We start from the raw sequence: 16,666 nt of genomic DNA, 5'->3' as shown, positions 1-16,666 counted from the left end.
GTCAACTGAAACATATAATAATTGACAATTACATAATCAACGACACTAGCGGCTAATTTATTCCTGATCAGATTATAGCAAGTAAATTTCCCCACTTCTTTGCGACCATTTACAATAAAAATACTGTTTTCTTTGCAGACCGTTAATAGTTTATTTCCGAAACCGTTAGATTTATTGTCAAACGACGATCTTTTTGGTAAATTATCAGCAGGTATATCATTTAATGGCATGTCAACAAATCGGTCCAGATTAATATTTTGTACAATATCTGACCTCTGGCCTACCCTGGAGTTCAAATCTCCCGTTATCAGTATATCTCCAAGTTGGCTATAATGCCTTATATCATTAGACAATAATTCAAAAAATTAAAATCGAATAATTGTGAATTAATGTTTTTATAGACATTAGAATCTTCAGGTGGAATGTAGCAGCTACAGATATAAATATCATTATCTGTTCCGAAGAATGTTTTGTCTAACTTAATCCAAACTAATCCATTAGTATTAATAGAAATGAGTTTTATATAAACAAAATATTTTTGTTTATAGTAAATTATTACACCTCCACTATCACGTTTAGCTTTTTTATTACATTTTGGACGCGGGCAAGAAAAACAATGAAAATGGTCTATGTCTACATTAGTAGTTTTAGAGTTCCACGTTTCAGGAAAAAATAATATGTCATATTTGTTTATCAAATTTATAAAAACACTGTCATTAAGTTTTCTTGTGAGTCCTTGTACGTTCCACGAAACAATAAAACAGCAATACAAACGTTTATTTAAGTTAACGTATTTTTGCACCATTGACTGAAGAATAAACACTGCATCGACTGTAGACCTGCCGCTTCTAAAACCAAACTGTGCATCAGAAATTACATTATTTTCTTCACACCATTTAGTTATTCGCTGATTAAGTATACATGTAAAAAGTTTTGCAAAATTTCTTAACAATGTTATACCTCTATAATTTTTAACATCCGATTTATCACCTTTCTTATGTAATGGTACGATAATACCCTTAGTCCAGGCGACTGGAAAATTCCCGGAGTTTAAAATAATATTGAAAATTTCTGTAATATATCCGCCCAATATGTCACATGCTTCTATAAAATACTCATTTAGCAATATATCTTCTCCAGGTGATTTATTCTTCTTAAGCAATAATATAGCTTTGCAAACTTCATCGTATGTTATTTGGTGATCTGGGTCTCCGAAAACAGTACTAAAATCATTGAAATCATGGTTGGTATTAGCATTTTCAGCCACCTCATTTATATCATGGGTTATATCCGCAAACATCTACTCGAAATGATTTTTGAAATCTTCCAAGGGTACATTTACATTCGTATTACTTGACTTTTGTGAATGGAAATATCTCCAAATATCTTTAGTTTTTTTTACGTTTCAAATTTTCAAACTCTTTGCAGCGTTTTAATCTAAAAACTCTGCGTTTCTTTGATACAGTAGTTTTATACACTCGTTTCAATCTACACAGTTCCAATCTATCTATATCTCTATACAAATTATTATAAATATGTAGAGCATTGTTGTACAAATATTTAGTATCTCTACGTTCTTGATCGAACCATTTGGCCGAATCAGTTACAATACATTTTTCGAAACATGGAAAATTTATGATATGCTTAACAAATAACGGGTCTGCTACCTCACGTACAATGTCAGTGAACGTATTTACAATATGGTCAACATTTTGTGCATCACTATTTTGGACTAAATTGTTAAAATCAATAACTCTAGTAATCAAATTATTTCTAAAGGCATCCTTCTCCTCATCATTTCATTTCAAAAATTTAACTAAATATGGTTCTTCTTTAAATACATGTGTATTACAAACAATATCAAAAGACAATGGGGCATGGTCACTGAAATCATTAAAATGACAAACAGTGAAGTTTTGAACAAAATTAAAGTTATTTTCATTTATTATCAAATAGTCAATAACACTGGAACCTTTAGTATTAAAACATGTATATTTACCTACGCCACAGTCCGAACCAAGGCGGCCATTTACTATTCTTAATGCAGTGGCTTTAAATAAGTCCAATAATTTATTACCGTGCTGCCCTTGTCCATCGAGTATCTCGGTAACGGGATATCGCATACATAATTTTCATCATCAATATCAGGTACATAAGTGTCACAAATAGTACTATCGCTTTTACTTTACGTTCTGGCATTAAAATCTCCAGCAATCATAACAGTGCCTAATGAATTATAATGATTTATATCATCACCGAGGCATTCGAAGAGATCAACGTCAATCAAATTTACGATAGGCGATGAGTCGGCCCACATATACACTGCTGCAAGATATATATAGTTATCATTATTAAAAAAATGCTTATCCATCTTTAGCCATATAATAGTATCATGGGTATTTTTAACAATAGATATACCTTCCTTAATGTTATTTCGTACATAAAATCATACAACTTTGTGATCGCTTTTTAAACTCTACAAACCTTTTTCCTAATTTAAAACTTAAAAAATAAATCCGTCTGGCAAAATCTATATCTGCCAGACATTTTCAACCATTTCGGAGTTACTCTTCCTTTTCCCTTTTTGCCACAAATGAACTGCGGAAACTTGGCTGTGCAAATATAAATGGCAATGCCACCATTATTGCAATTGGCGTGCCTATGCCTATATTTCCTATAAAAGTTAAAACAGTGGAATCCTGAAAGATCAATTTTACACATGTACTACAAAAAATAGACATGAATTACACAAACATTGTTTCAAAATCATATTTAAACTAATTGAATTGTTGTTGTTTTTAAACAACGTCTTATAGACGAATATTTACAACAATGGCAAAGGAAAGTCAATGAAAATGGTATTTAAACTTTGTACAGAGAACTAAAAAACCGCATTTGACGTTGAGACTTATTTACACAATATCGCGTTAAGAAATCTAACAATTGCTTGTACATGATTACGTATAAGTGCTAATAATGTAAGAATGCATTCTTGTATATATGATAGACTGAAATAAAATTGCGTTATTGTCAAATGTGTGATCCTAATGAATAAGAAGACGAGTACCACTTTACGAAAATTTATTGGACTAAATTACGAAATAAGGTTAATTATCGCGAAAAAAAAGGATTAAAAAATGTTTTATGAAATATATTTTGTTGTTGTGAAAAATAAAATCTGGATATTTAGGTGATAAGTATATTATAGTTGTTAAGCTTTTTAAAGTTTGTTGCGAAAACCCCCAGAAGATATAAACTCTTCAAAGTATTGCCATTATATATCTTCAACCTATATTGTGTGTCTTTAATGACACATGTCTATATTAAAACAACACGAAGAGCAGAGCAGATAGATTTTTCCGTGGTGGACGGACAACAATATACTTTTTGTGTGGCTTGGCAAATATGTAGTATACTCAGTATTTTTTTGTCGAAACACATAATTGTTTGATATTACTCTAAGTGTTCTGTGTACATCAAAATAAATTCCCAATTTATTTTGAATTACTTAGGAATACATTTATGCTACGCGCCATCATTCAAGTCAAACTGAGATTGCTTTAAATATATCATTATGGCACAAGTTTTTTCTTTCTTATATCAAAAAACTGTAGTAAATGGCTCGGTATGAACTTATTATCCGAAGATGAAAACCCTGATGTTTTAAAAGAGTAGTTTTTCTGACACGTGCGCCTTTAGTGACAATACCCGAGCAATATAAACAGTTGGCCTCTTATAAATACACGAATTATAAAATGTTGGTGTAAAACACTAAATAGCGATAATATTATCGTCAGTTCGTTGTATAATAATATTGTATAATATATCAGATTGTGCGAAAGGGAAAACTAATTTGGCTTGTAATATAAAACTGTTGCTTAACACAACTGGATTTTCAATTATTTGGATAAATGAGGAGTACTTTGTGTTTGAGTTACTTAATCATAAGTTGAATCTTGAATCCTCTTATAAAAGCGATGACAGACACGCCTGACAACAGTGGCGGATCCGAGGTCTAGTGGTAACCCACTTGACTATCACTCCAGGAGTCGCAGGTTCGATTCGCCGTCGCATCATTAAAAAAAATGTGTTTGTGTGTTAATCATAGTCTCGAATGATTTTCTAAATAAAAATGTTTCGAAACAAATTAAATGTAGAACACATATGAGACGTACATTCGTGACTATAGTATATACTATTCCGCAGCTCAAAATTAGTAAGATTTAGTAACAGAAGTAAAAAAGGGTAAATTTACTACAGAATATTAATAATTCTAAAAGCAATTTAATTTCGGACCATTAATCTCTTCTCTATTCCTATATATTTATGCAAAATGTTTTATTTGCGCCTCTTATCTTACGTATTTCCTTAAATCTTATTTTTGCAAAAGAGATATCTACCAAGTCTTATGTTCTTGATACAAATTGTTAAATTATAAAGTGTTCAAGTTCATTGCGCATGTAGTGTAAAAATTTAAGATATTGAACATAAACAACGAATAATATATAAACATGTTTTGCTTACTTTCGCTCAAAATACTTTTATTCTCGCCGTCCAAATACATCCGAGGTTGTTTTCGATAAAATGGCCGAGGAGCTCCGAATGTATTTCCCGGTCTCTTCTCGTAAAATCCGGTCTCATCCGGTCTCATAATTCCCGGTTCATAACTTATGGCCCCAGGCAACGGATTGTGTTGCCGATGTTTGTTACACTTATTTGTTTGTATATGAAACAAACTGGTATAAAATATATAAACATTATGTCTTTATTTATGCAATTCGTTATAGGTCTAAACTATTTATGCAATTCGTGTTAAAATATATATGCAAAAAGCTACAGAAACATGCTCAGTAGCAAAAAGTTTAAACATAAACCCGGTTTAATGGCAATGGGCAACGTCAAAGACATAGAACACAAATTCACAAACAAGAAACATAGAACAGCACACAACTCTACAAACAGCACAGTGCATAATTATTTGTTAGTATTGCCACCTCGTTTATAGAAACGTTGCAGAACATTGCCAAAAGGTGAAGAGGAAGATGCGATGGCAATACAAATGCTCATGGTTTTTGCATTAAAATTGATGACGGCTAGAGTATGAAGTAACTTAGAAATGCCCCTTTTAATTTCTGTTATGTCAAAGTTGTTTATTGTTCTTCCTATTTTGTTTACCCCCCCCCCCCCTCCAGACATTATATTTTTTTGTATTTTTTAAGCATTAATGGTAACAGTTGAAAAATTACATGTTTGCATATCCGACTAATATCGATACGATACGATATGTTTATTGCGTAAAACATTATACAATGTTCATAGCATGTAAACAAGTGAATCAATGATTGGAGAAAAAGTACACAAACACATTTTCTGGAGCTAATATTTGCAATGTTATAACATCCTATGATAGTAAGTATGCGTGTGCTAAGACATTAAAGCTACTAGATGAAGAGTGTTTATTTAAAGTTGCGCCATTCTTAAGTAATCAACACATTATGTCTCCATTTTTCGTTTATAAGTTTGTGCTTTTCGCTAACATTGAATACATTTGAATACCTTCGTCATTATTACACAACTTAAGCCTGATATATTTTACTTGTCAACTTGAAGTTTGCAATTTATCTCTAGCTGTTTAAGAAATCTGATGCTGATTATTTTATTTATTTTGGAATTTGGTTATATGTTATCATCGTAATATTTCTAAACTTGATTAGAGCCTTTGCATAACAATCATTTATTCTATAGAATTGCCTTTATAATAAACAACAATATTTTAGGGTATGAACCGAACAGTAGCCGTGCGTGTGTAATAAAACTGGCTAGTCCGTTTATCATGTCCTTAACGAGGGACATTCGCTGATCTCTGACACGCGTTGTATAACGCATTTACATCTTTCATGGTATGGCATTTTTTGTGTATTGTCATAAACCTGTTATGAAGAGTTCCTTGACAAAAAAAATAAAAATAATAAATTCTGAAAAATTCGGAAGGCTTTTTTACAAATGAAATATAACTTACAAGAATCTTTATTTAAAGTCGTCATGATCGGTGGAACTACGATGCTCCTAATTTATAAAAAGTAACAAATCTCAGCTTATAAAGTTCCACGAGTTCTACAACAACCAAATGTACATGCCAGTGGTGTCTTTGCAATTGCTTATGCTGTGGAATTGTGTTTTAAGAATGGCTAGGTAAATACAAATCTCAATTTCGTTGTAAGTGAAATGAGGGAACATCTAGTCAGCTGTCTAGAAAATAAAAAAAAATCCCTAAGATTAAGACAAATTAAAACATTCTGCTCATGTGAAATGCCAGAATTCGTCGATAGTTTAGTAAACTAAAATAGAACATGCAGGAAAAGATTCCACATGAAATGCGTCGGCATAAAAAATAAAAATAGACGATCAGTTGGCAGAAATACATAAAACAACTGGTCATGGCAGTGCATCTGCTGCAACAAAATCATTAGTTAAAAAAAAAAAAATAGAATTCCTGAAGTACTGAGTTAACTTACAAATTTGATTTACATGTAGTCATGCATTGTTTCTTTTTGTATTACTCCATCATTAGCATACTTATAACATAACTGAATATAAAATGGAAAAAAAAACTCACACAGTGTGTTTGTTATTCATGACATTAATTTTAGTACATGCATATATATATCTTATGTTTTTATCTTTGCCTTAATCACGGACCTATACACCGGTTTATAGGTCCATGCCTTGATTTATTATTTGTTTTATTGATATACAATATGAAATAAATGATGACATAATTATCATCTAATATCTTATGTTTCGTTGAGACCGGGACCGGGAAATAGTATCGCCCGAATAGTATCGCACCGAGAACGGAACCGGAAATCTCTAAACGAGGGAAAACAAACCGAATTACTGATTTCAGAAATTAATTTAAGTATCCTTTGTAATCTTAAACTATGGCCAGTGAAACAAAAACCCCGGTATGGTCTTATGTTCTATTAGCATGGTTCTTCTTACAATTAGATGATCACCACCAGTTTCATTCCTCTAAGATGAAAATATCGGTTTTGATAATGATAACCACCGTGAAAAATGGTTTGTTTACTTCACGAAATAAGTTGCCTTTTCAATGATGAACTTAAGAGTCAATGCTAGAGTTTGTTGTCGCGTTTTAAAGTTCTAGAACGCCCTGATCCAAGAATTAAACCAGATTTAACATGGAAGATTTGATGTTTGAATAGGTGTAAATGTTCTTTAAAAGAACCAATCTATTGGTCACTTGAAGTGTCCCCAGAATTCTTTTGTTCTGACAATTATGGCAAGATCAAGCAATGTTTCCTGATGGCCTGTTCACATGAGACGTTACTCTCTTCTTTGAATTTAATATGAATCTATGTTCATGTAGATCTACTTGTTCATTATTTTGTTGTACTGGTCATACCACAGGCATCTGAATCATTGTTTGTCACAAAAATGTTGTTTAAAACCATTTTGGGTATATACAATGAGATAAACAACACATCTGGAGATATTAAGTGTCTTTGTTATACAAAAAAAAAACAAGGTATGTAACTCAAACTTACCCGATTTCACGATAGAGTCCAGTTTTGTGCAAATTTCTCAACCAACATAAAAACAATCCATTTTTAAATATGTGACATGGAAAGAAGAGTCAATTACCTTTAAAATGGTGTGCAATATGTTGGTATAACTAGATTGTCTTTAGACAAACAAGCATAATTCAATGTCCATTTCTCGTGTTTTTCTTTTGTCGGAAAGAGTACAGCAAATTCAAATCTTCAATTTTCCCCGTGTAAACAGTACTAATCACAGACCTATTGAAGTTATTTTATGCTTCAGTGTACAGATCAATTAATTCCATTCCTTAATACCACAATAAGACTAACACCACAGTTTAAGAAATAACCGTATCAGTCTTCAAATTAAATCCATGTTTAATAACGTTTAAATTATACAGCATTCATCTTATGTTAACTTAAAAGATAAAAGAATAATTTGCTCAAACAGAATAAATTTTTATTGTAAATTTTTTAAGTAAGATCTTCCTTTTTGGGAAAAATATCTGGGAATTGTGAAAAAAATACCTGGAAATTGGGAAAATATGCCATTTTTCCCAATTCAGGGTTCGAATTTAGACTCGCATACTCGCAAAATGCGAGCGACAATTGCAAAATGCGAGCGACATTTGCAAATTGCTAGTGACTTTTATTCAAGCTCGCAAAATTCTGTGAGTGGCTTTTTCTAGACCATACAATTTTAAAAAGGAAAGTAGAATAAACATGAACTTAACTCCGCTACGTAGTCAAGTGTAAACAGCCTATAAGTGGCATGTTTACACTACCAGTATAAAGAAGACAGTACGGAGTCACACTCTAGTGAGTTTTCAAAAATAGAACAAATACAGAATAGGCCGAGTTTTAACTCGAATCTTTCCGGGATGCTCCGAGGTGTGCATAATATAAAGTGAATACAAATGATGTAATTAACTAGCTCAATCATTGGCTAAATTTAGCGCTTTTGTGCAATATATGTAAACCCAATCAATGAGTATTACCTGATGGCGAGGGAAAATATACCCCCCCCCCCCCCCCCCTCAAAGTGAAAAATGTCAAACTCTCAAGATTGATACTTTTTAATATTCAAGTATGTCTTATATCTACTTTAATTAGACAATACTATAAGGAAATAAAGCAAATAATAAAATTGCAAGTTGATTTTTCATTTTACGAGTTGCCTCAAAAAGCACTCGCAAAATTTTGCGAGTGCTCCTCAAAGTTAAATTCGAACCCTGCAATTGTGAAGTAGCCTAATTTCGGCCCCTAGCAAAGAAGGTGAAAAAGCCCTGGAAACTGATCGGCCCCTAAGGCCTGTCTTTCCCCTCCATGTCTGGTCTTTCGTGGTCTCCAGTCGGGTTAGGCATAACCCAAGTTGTTTCTCGTTTATGAATAGTCGTCACACATTTTCAAGAGTTAACCACTTACAATATCTACTGGTAAAGCATTCCAATTGTTTATGATTCTATGGATGAAAGAGTATAGCCGAATTTTCTTATTAGCTCTTGGTTTCTGTGTCTTGTAATTATGTCCATGGTTTGATGAATTGGTTGATAGGGTAAATTATGTAGTGAAGTCATCAAAGTAATGTTTCATTTTGAATATTTGTACATGATCGCTTTGGAAGCTTCTGTATTCTAGAGCTGGCAAGCTTAGCTTAATAAAACACTGCTCAAATGGAAGCTGAGACATTTCTGAAACGAATTTGAAGAGTTGAATGAACGTTGGCTGGGGCAAAGTTAAAAAGTTGCTATATTAGCCATTTATAGCTAGATATAGCTATAAAAAAAACACGAAAAATGATGACATTTAAAGAGGTCACAATCAAGTACGAATTTGCGGAAGCCCACAGTTCATGTATACAAGCATGGTGAGCGCATGTTTTGACTCACATTTGCTTTCATAATTAAGCATCAGCTGCTTTACGCATTAACTATTAATAAACCTTACCATTATTAAATATATGCAAGTTTTCACCTATTTAACATCGAAAACCGCAAATTTTTTGGTCGATATTTTGTGTGCTGATTTTTGTCCATTTATTGTCAAATTAAACACAACATCCATCCCATGAGTTTTAATTTGAACAAGTAAGTCAAAATAACATTGAAAGTCATGCAACTTGATCATTTGTTCTCACTTGAGTCATTACAGAGTTATATATTTATTTCTCTTTCCCTTTATTCATTGAAATTACCAAAAAAGAACCTTTAAATTTGCCAGAATGTGTATGAGCAAAACCAACAATATTGATTGAGTCACTTGAGAGTTATTGCCCTTTAATTATAGAAATTGTCTAGAATCGGTCTTGACCAATCAATATCTTTAGAAGCCTTTGTCCAATCATCACCAAATTTGGTCAGAATGTGTATGAAGCATTTTCTATTGACAGAAACTGTAGAACAGAAATTAATTTTACATGTAATTACTGAATATTTTGTTTCGTGGCAGATTTGATGCATTTCCTTTACATGAGAAGTTGTGAATATGTGTTGCTGTTGTTTTCAGGAGGAGGTAGACTCACCCGATGTGCACTTTGAGCCGATCATCAAGCTGGACCCGGTGGATGTGGTCACACTGGAGGAGGAGGAAGACGAGCTTGTACAGATGTAAGTAGTTGTTGTATAAGAACTGCCTACTGATGGCAACAGAGTAGCACCAGTCATCGAAATTCCACTTGAATGATAAAGTCCAAATTCTTACACTAGTGCTTGTCCTGCAATGAATGCAACAAATTGATATTTGAGTATATCAACAAACCATGTTGCCACTGAGAATATGAGAATTATTCATGAGCAGTTGGGACACTGTCTGGCCATGACTCACACATTGAACAAATTGACATGAAACGTACCATGTGTTGTGAGGTACAGTTATTGTCATTTTTTTCTTCTTGATAGTCTAAGGGAATGTTATATAAAAACTTGGGTATAACTCTTGCTGCGTTAAGTTTGCCTTTGCAATATTTGAAATGTGTATGCTTTATTAAAGGAGGGCAAAGCTATTTCGCTTTGACAATGCCTCAGAGCCACCAGAATGGAAGGAGCGAGGAACAGGCACAGTGAAACTGCTGCGACATAAATCATCCAACCTTGTTCGAGTACTCATGAGAAGAGATAAAACACATAAATTGTGTGCAAACCATTACGGTAATAAACAGTCAGTCTATGTGAGTCTTGTTTTAATGCAGACCTTTGTTGTTTTTATGCCCCTAAAGGGCAGCATATAGTAATTAGATCATATGTCTGTCGTTCTCTAGGTATCTGATCAAAAACTTGTGAACACTTAGGCCAAGGGATCTCAAACTTGGTAGGAAGCTGTCATGATCAGCAGAGGAATCCAATTGAATTTTAAGTGAGTGGGTCAATTTCCAATCCAAGATGTTACAGTTGAGTGTTCTGCAGGATCTCCTGCATTCTTGCTTTTTAAAATTGCCTTCTTTTATTCCTTTTTCTTTAATGAAAAATCCTGATTAATGTAATGAAAAATCCTGATTAATGTAAAAGCGAGCCTTCTTAATTATTACTATTTTACATAACATGGTTTCTGTAACATTAATCAGTATTTTTAAATCATGACGTCGTGTCTGTTAAGTTGTTAACTACAAATCTGAATGATTTAGTGTTGGTCGTTATTCAAGAAAAATGTAGGTCATTGTGTAAAGAGAAGTTTTTATCTTTATTCTTTTATTTTGTCCACCGATAACCTGGTGAGTCTGAAGGGTCATTGAAACATAGCCGACCCAAGATGGCCTGACGGCTTTAAACTTTTCAAATAAATTTTAACTTGCCGTTCAGGGCTTTGTTTTTTTCACAGGTTTGTCCAAATGGGTATAAGACATTTAAATATTTCTTAAAATTGAAAATTGTTGTAAAAGGATATTATACTGATCTAAAAAATGTCTGATTTTCCTACTTCTTGTCGCAAAAACTCTACTATATTGTCATAACAGCGCATGTTTTATTCCTTTAATTCTGTCAATCACTGCTGAAGAGCCTGGTTTTTGTTAATGTTTCAGTTCAGCCAGAGATGACATTGAAGCCGAACTGTGGCAGTGAGAAGGCATGGGTGTGGACAACCAACTCCGACTTCTCTGACGGAGAACCGAGACCGGAACTCCTAGCTATCCGATTCGCTAATGCAGAAAGTGAGTATTGGAAGTAATAATATTAGGCTAGACTCAAGTAATTTATCCATTTAGTTGTTAATTATTTGGCCTGCCAAACCGAAATATAAAACATTTTTGTATCAGAACATGAGAAAAGCTTTTCATTGACAAATTTTTAAGTTGGAGGAATGTGTACATACATTTTATATTGCCTGTCAATGGCTGTTTTAACAAGGGAAAAGCCTGATTTGTAGCTTGAATTTTTGTTTGTTCTTAAAATATGAGCACAATATGCCTTTCATTGTTCTCAATACCTGTATTTTAACTGTTATTTTGTGCAGTTGCTCAGAAATGGAAGGCCAAGTTTGAAGAGGCACAGGAAATCATGAAGGAAGCTATCCCTAAACACAATGAGACGATTGGGGAAGGTAAGATGAGGCAGCTATTGTGTATTGTTTAAATACAATACTGTATCTCATTTAATACTGTATAAATAGTAAATCAATACTGAATAATGTAAGTTAAAAGTACTGTACTAAAATAGTTTTAAAACCAGTTCTTTTAACTTATGGCTGTTGTATAATATCAAAACATGAGTAATACATAAACATTGAACTAAAGCAAGCGTTATGGGCGGGCCATTTAAATGTCAAAAGTTTACCCTTGAATCACAAAATAACTAACATGAGATGTAATAAAATAACTTTTACAATGAAAGTAATAGCTAGGACTGTTTTTCCCATGTTTAAGGGAGATCACTGTTATTCTCATGTTTGATGGCATATCAACCAAATTCCTATCTGTGCCTCTTGAATTGTCATTTGACCATAATTTCTTGACTGGACTTGCTTGACTTTTATTAAGATGATATCTTTATGAATGTTAAAGATGCACTCTTACTCCTAAACAAGATTTACCACAATTAATAATATTGTTTTAATATTCAAAAAAAGATGAATATATGTCGAAAACAATGGTTCTGAAGGATACCGAGTTTAATTTAAAAGAAAAAAGTATAAAGCACAGAATTTCTACCTTATGAGACTATAATAGACCACTGTAAATCTTTTAGCATTCACCAATCATTTAATATTTTTGCACTTTCTGCTAATAAATACACGGTTAAAATCTTGTTATCATTAATTAATATTTTCCATAAATGTATTATTTAGTAAGTACTTAAAGATTTATCAGTCAAAATTGATGTTTGTTATACATGTGTATGTATTGATTTTGAATAAGAGTGTCACTTCAAGTTAAAGAAATGATATTTTCATAAAATTTCCATCTAGACAATTTACTGTAAGTGCTAGTGCTCTTGTCTTTGTCATGTTATAACGTGGCCCTTCCTGTGGGTGACATAACAGTTCATGGGGAAATAACGTGGCCCTTCCGGTGGGTGACATAACAGTCCATGGGGTAATAGTGTGGCCCTTCCAAAGGGTGACATAACAGTCCATGGGGTAATAATTTGGTCCTTCCAAAGGGTGACATTACAGTCCATAGGTTAAAAATGTGGCCCTTTTCAGTGGGTGACATAACAGTCCATGGGGTAATAGCGTTGCTCTTTCAGTGGGTGACATAACAGTCCATGGGGTAATAGCGTTGCTCTTCCAGTGGGTGACATAACAGTCCATGGGGTAATAACGTTGCTCTTGCGGTGGGTGACATAACAGTCCATGGGGTAATAGTGTCGCTCTTCCGGTGGGTGACATAACAGTCCATGGGGTAATAGCGTCGCTCTTCCAGTGGGTGACATAACAGTCCATGGGTAATAGCGTCGCTCTTCCAGTGGGTGACATAACAGTCCATGGGGTAATAGCGTCGCTCTTCCGGTGGGTGACATAACAGTCCATGGGGTAATAGCGTTGCATTTCTGGTGGGTGACATAACAGTCCATGGGGTAATAGCTTCGCTCTTCCGGTGGGTGACATAACAGTCCATGGGGTAATAGCGTCGCTCTTCCGGTGGGTGACATAACAGTCCATGGGGTAATAGCGTTGCTCTTCCGGTGGGTGACATAACAGTCCATGGGGTAATAGCGTTGCTCTTGCGGTGGGTGACATAACAGTCCATAGGGTAATAATGTGGCCCCTCCGGTGGGTGACATAACAGTCCATAGGGTAATAATGTGGCCCTTCCGGTGGGTGACATAACAGTCCATAGGGTAATAATGTGGCCCTTCCGGTGGGTGACAAAACAGTCCATGGGGTAATAACGTTGCTCTTGCGGTGGGTGACATAACAGTCCATGGGGTAATAACGTTGCTCTTGCGGTGGGTGACATAACAGTCCATGGGGTAATAACTTTGCTCTTGCGGTGGGTGACATAACAGTCCATAGGGTAATAACGTGGCCCTTCCGGTGGGTGACAAAACAGTCCATGGGGTAATAACGTTGCTCTTGCAGTGGGTGACATAACAGTCCATGGAGTAATAGTTGGCCCTTCCGGTGGGTGACAAAACAGTCCATGAGGTAATAACGTGGCCCTTCTGGTGGATGACATAACAGTCCATGGGGTAATAGTGTGGCCCTTCCAAAGGGTGACATAACAGTCCATGGGGTAATAACTTGGTCCTTCCTAAGGGTGACATTACAGTCCATGGGTTAATAATGTGGCCCTTCCAGTGGGTGACATAACAGTCCATGGGGTAATAGCGTCGCTCTTCCGGTGGGTGACATAACAGTCCATGGGGTAATAATGTGGCCCTTCCGGTGGGTGACAAAACAGTCCATGGGGTAATAGCGTTGCTCTTGCGGTGGGTGACATAACAGTCCATGGGGTAATAGTTGGCCCTTCCGATGGGTGACAAAACAGTCCATGGGTTAATAATGTGGCCCTTTTCAGTGGGTGACATAACAGTCCATGGGTAATAGCGTTGCTCTTCTGGTGGGTGACATAACAGTCCATGGGGTAATAGCGTTGCTCTTCCGGTGGGTGACATAACAGTCCATGGGGTAATAGCGTTGCATTTCTGGTGGGTGACATAACAGTCCATGGGTAATAGCGTTGCATTTCTGGTGGGTGACATAACAGTCCATGGGGTAATAGCGTTGCATTTCTGGTGGGTGACATAACAGTCCATGGGTAATAGCGTTGCTCTTCCGGTGGGTGACATAACAGTCCATGGGTAATAGCGTTGCATTTCTGGTGGGTGACCTAACAGTCCATGGGGTAATAGCGTTGCATTTCTGGTGGGTGACATAACAGTCCATGGGGTAATAGCGTTGCTCTTCCAGTGGGTGACATAACAGTCCATGGGTAATAGCGTTGCTCTTCCAGTGGGTGACATAACAGTCCATGGGTAATAGCGTTGCATTTCTGGTGGGTGACATAACAGTCCATGGGGTAATAGCGTTGCTCTTCCAGTGGGTGACATAACAGTCCATGGGGTAATATCGTGGCCCTTCCCTTAAGTGACAAAACAGTCCATGGGGTTATAATGTGTTAAGCAATTTAATTTTAAGTTAATAACTTTTGCATTACCTGTTCCCAGATCCCACATCAAATGGAAAGGCCAGAACCGAGGATGAGACAGAAAAGGAGACACAGAAGGCAGGTGGAGATACAAAAAGTGATACTCAAAATACAGAGGCAGACAAAGTTGCAGACCAACTCGAAACATTGACTGTGAAAGAAGACAAAAGTGGTAGTGAAAGTAGTGAAAAAACACAGACCAACAAAACTGATGATGAAAAAGTAGATAATAAAGAAGAAAATGCTTAATAACTTATAATTGAGTATTGGCATGTTGGTGTAATTTAATATAAAGTGCTCTGCACTGTATTGCTTGTTTATTTGTTAACCTTCACAATTAAATCAGCAACTTCATTCAGGATGCCTCAAAAAAAAAAATTGAGGTTGAGTTACGAACCAGCTTTGGGGGGTTGAATTTACATGAATTATACTGCATGTAGTCTTAATATTAATGTATATCAGGAAGGATTTGTGTAATAGTCTCAGTTTGTGCTTCAAGAAAAAAAGGTTGTTATTAGGTGCACATTTCTGATTACACCTGTCGACAAATGCATTGCACATACACTCGTTAACGTTCACAATAATTATTACCATTACTATTCTGAAGAGGTAATTTTGAAAGTACCAGATAAATTTAAGCAAATAGAAAATGTCCATGTCATGGTACTGGCTATATATATACTTGTATGTACATGTACGACTAATTATGGTTCAGTCTGGGGGAACCGTGGGAGGGGTGGGTATGATGTATATTAGTTTAATCAATCCCAGGGAAAGAGTTCATATGCTATATAATCAATATATGACCGATTTTTAACAGCAGGCACTTATTTTATGTTAAACAAACAAGTGATATTCTCAAATACTTCTGAGTTTCAATTTGCCATGAGATGTTTGTTAAAGTTAACAATGTGATAAACAACATCGTTATTAACTTGTAAAGGTGAAATATCTTTGAATCATTTCTGTCTCAATTACTTGAATTAGACAACTACATTACAAGTTATTGTAAAAGAAATGTTTATGAATACAGTTTATACTTGTAGATCTTTCAGAACATTTCAGTTGATTCAATAGAACAATGCCAGTTTGTGCAGTACCTTTCTATTATGTTATTGTGTTGTTGCATTATAAGTCAAGAAATAAACAATAAAGGCATTTAAAATATTATGCAATTTTGATTAACGTTTCATTTTGTATCCTTTGTCTTAACATTGGTTCTTCTGATTTACAAGTTCAAGAATGTGTCTTAACATTGGTTCCACTGATTAACATGTTCAAGATCGTGTCTTAATATTGCCTACGATGCTTGACAAGTTCAAGGTCGTGTCTGAGCATTGACACCAATGATTAACAAGTTCAAGGTCGTGTCTGAGCATAGACTCCGATGATTTTACAAGTTCGAGAATGTGTCTTAACATTGACACCGATAATTAACAAGTTCAAGAATGTGTCTTTACATCAAGAATGTGTCTTAACATTGACACCATGATTAACAAGTTCAAGGTCGACCAAAGATGTT

The 16,666-nt window shown here is 34.9% G+C and overlaps 1 protein-coding gene across 2 annotated transcripts; it reads left to right on the top strand.

The window, feature by feature from the left end:
* The first annotated feature begins 6,846 nt into the window (after positions 1-6,846).
* On the top strand, positions 6,847-16,314 carry LOC128232736 (ran-specific GTPase-activating protein-like). Of its 2 annotated transcripts, none has more exons than XM_052946452.1 (6): positions 6,847-6,965; positions 10,068-10,168; positions 10,551-10,708; positions 11,578-11,706; positions 12,009-12,095; positions 15,164-16,314. In XM_052946452.1, exons 1-6 carry the CDS (start codon positions 6,942-6,944, stop codon positions 15,391-15,393), a joined length of 729 nt encoding a protein of 242 aa, XP_052802412.1. In that variant the 5' UTR covers positions 6,847-6,941; the 3' UTR covers positions 15,394-16,314. The 2 variants fall into 2 exon arrangements, with proteins under 2 accessions (XP_052802412.1, XP_052802413.1); XM_052946453.1 differs by lacking the exon at positions 6,847-6,965 and adding an exon at positions 8,705-9,429.
* The last annotated feature ends 352 nt before the right edge of the window (positions 16,315-16,666 follow it).

Source organism: Mya arenaria, chromosome 4, assembly GCF_026914265.1.
Source record: "Mya arenaria isolate MELC-2E11 chromosome 4, ASM2691426v1".
NCBI lineage: Eukaryota > Metazoa > Mollusca > Bivalvia > Myida > Myidae > Mya > Mya arenaria.
The sequence above is the reverse complement of the archived record's forward strand: the minus strand, read 5'-3'. Positions and strand labels throughout refer to the sequence as shown.

Excerpts from the sequence above, each read along its gene's own strand:
- LOC128232736 (XM_052946452.1), top strand. The coding sequence starts at position 6,942 with ATGGCCAGTGAAACAAAAACCCCG. Across the intron at positions 10,169-10,550 it reads GAAGACGAGCTTGTACAGAT|GAGGGCAAAGCTATTTCGCT; the intron begins GTAAGTAGTTGT and ends GCTTTATTAAAG. Across the intron at positions 11,707-12,008 it reads CCGATTCGCTAATGCAGAAA|TTGCTCAGAAATGGAAGGCC; the intron begins GTGAGTATTGGA and ends TATTTTGTGCAG.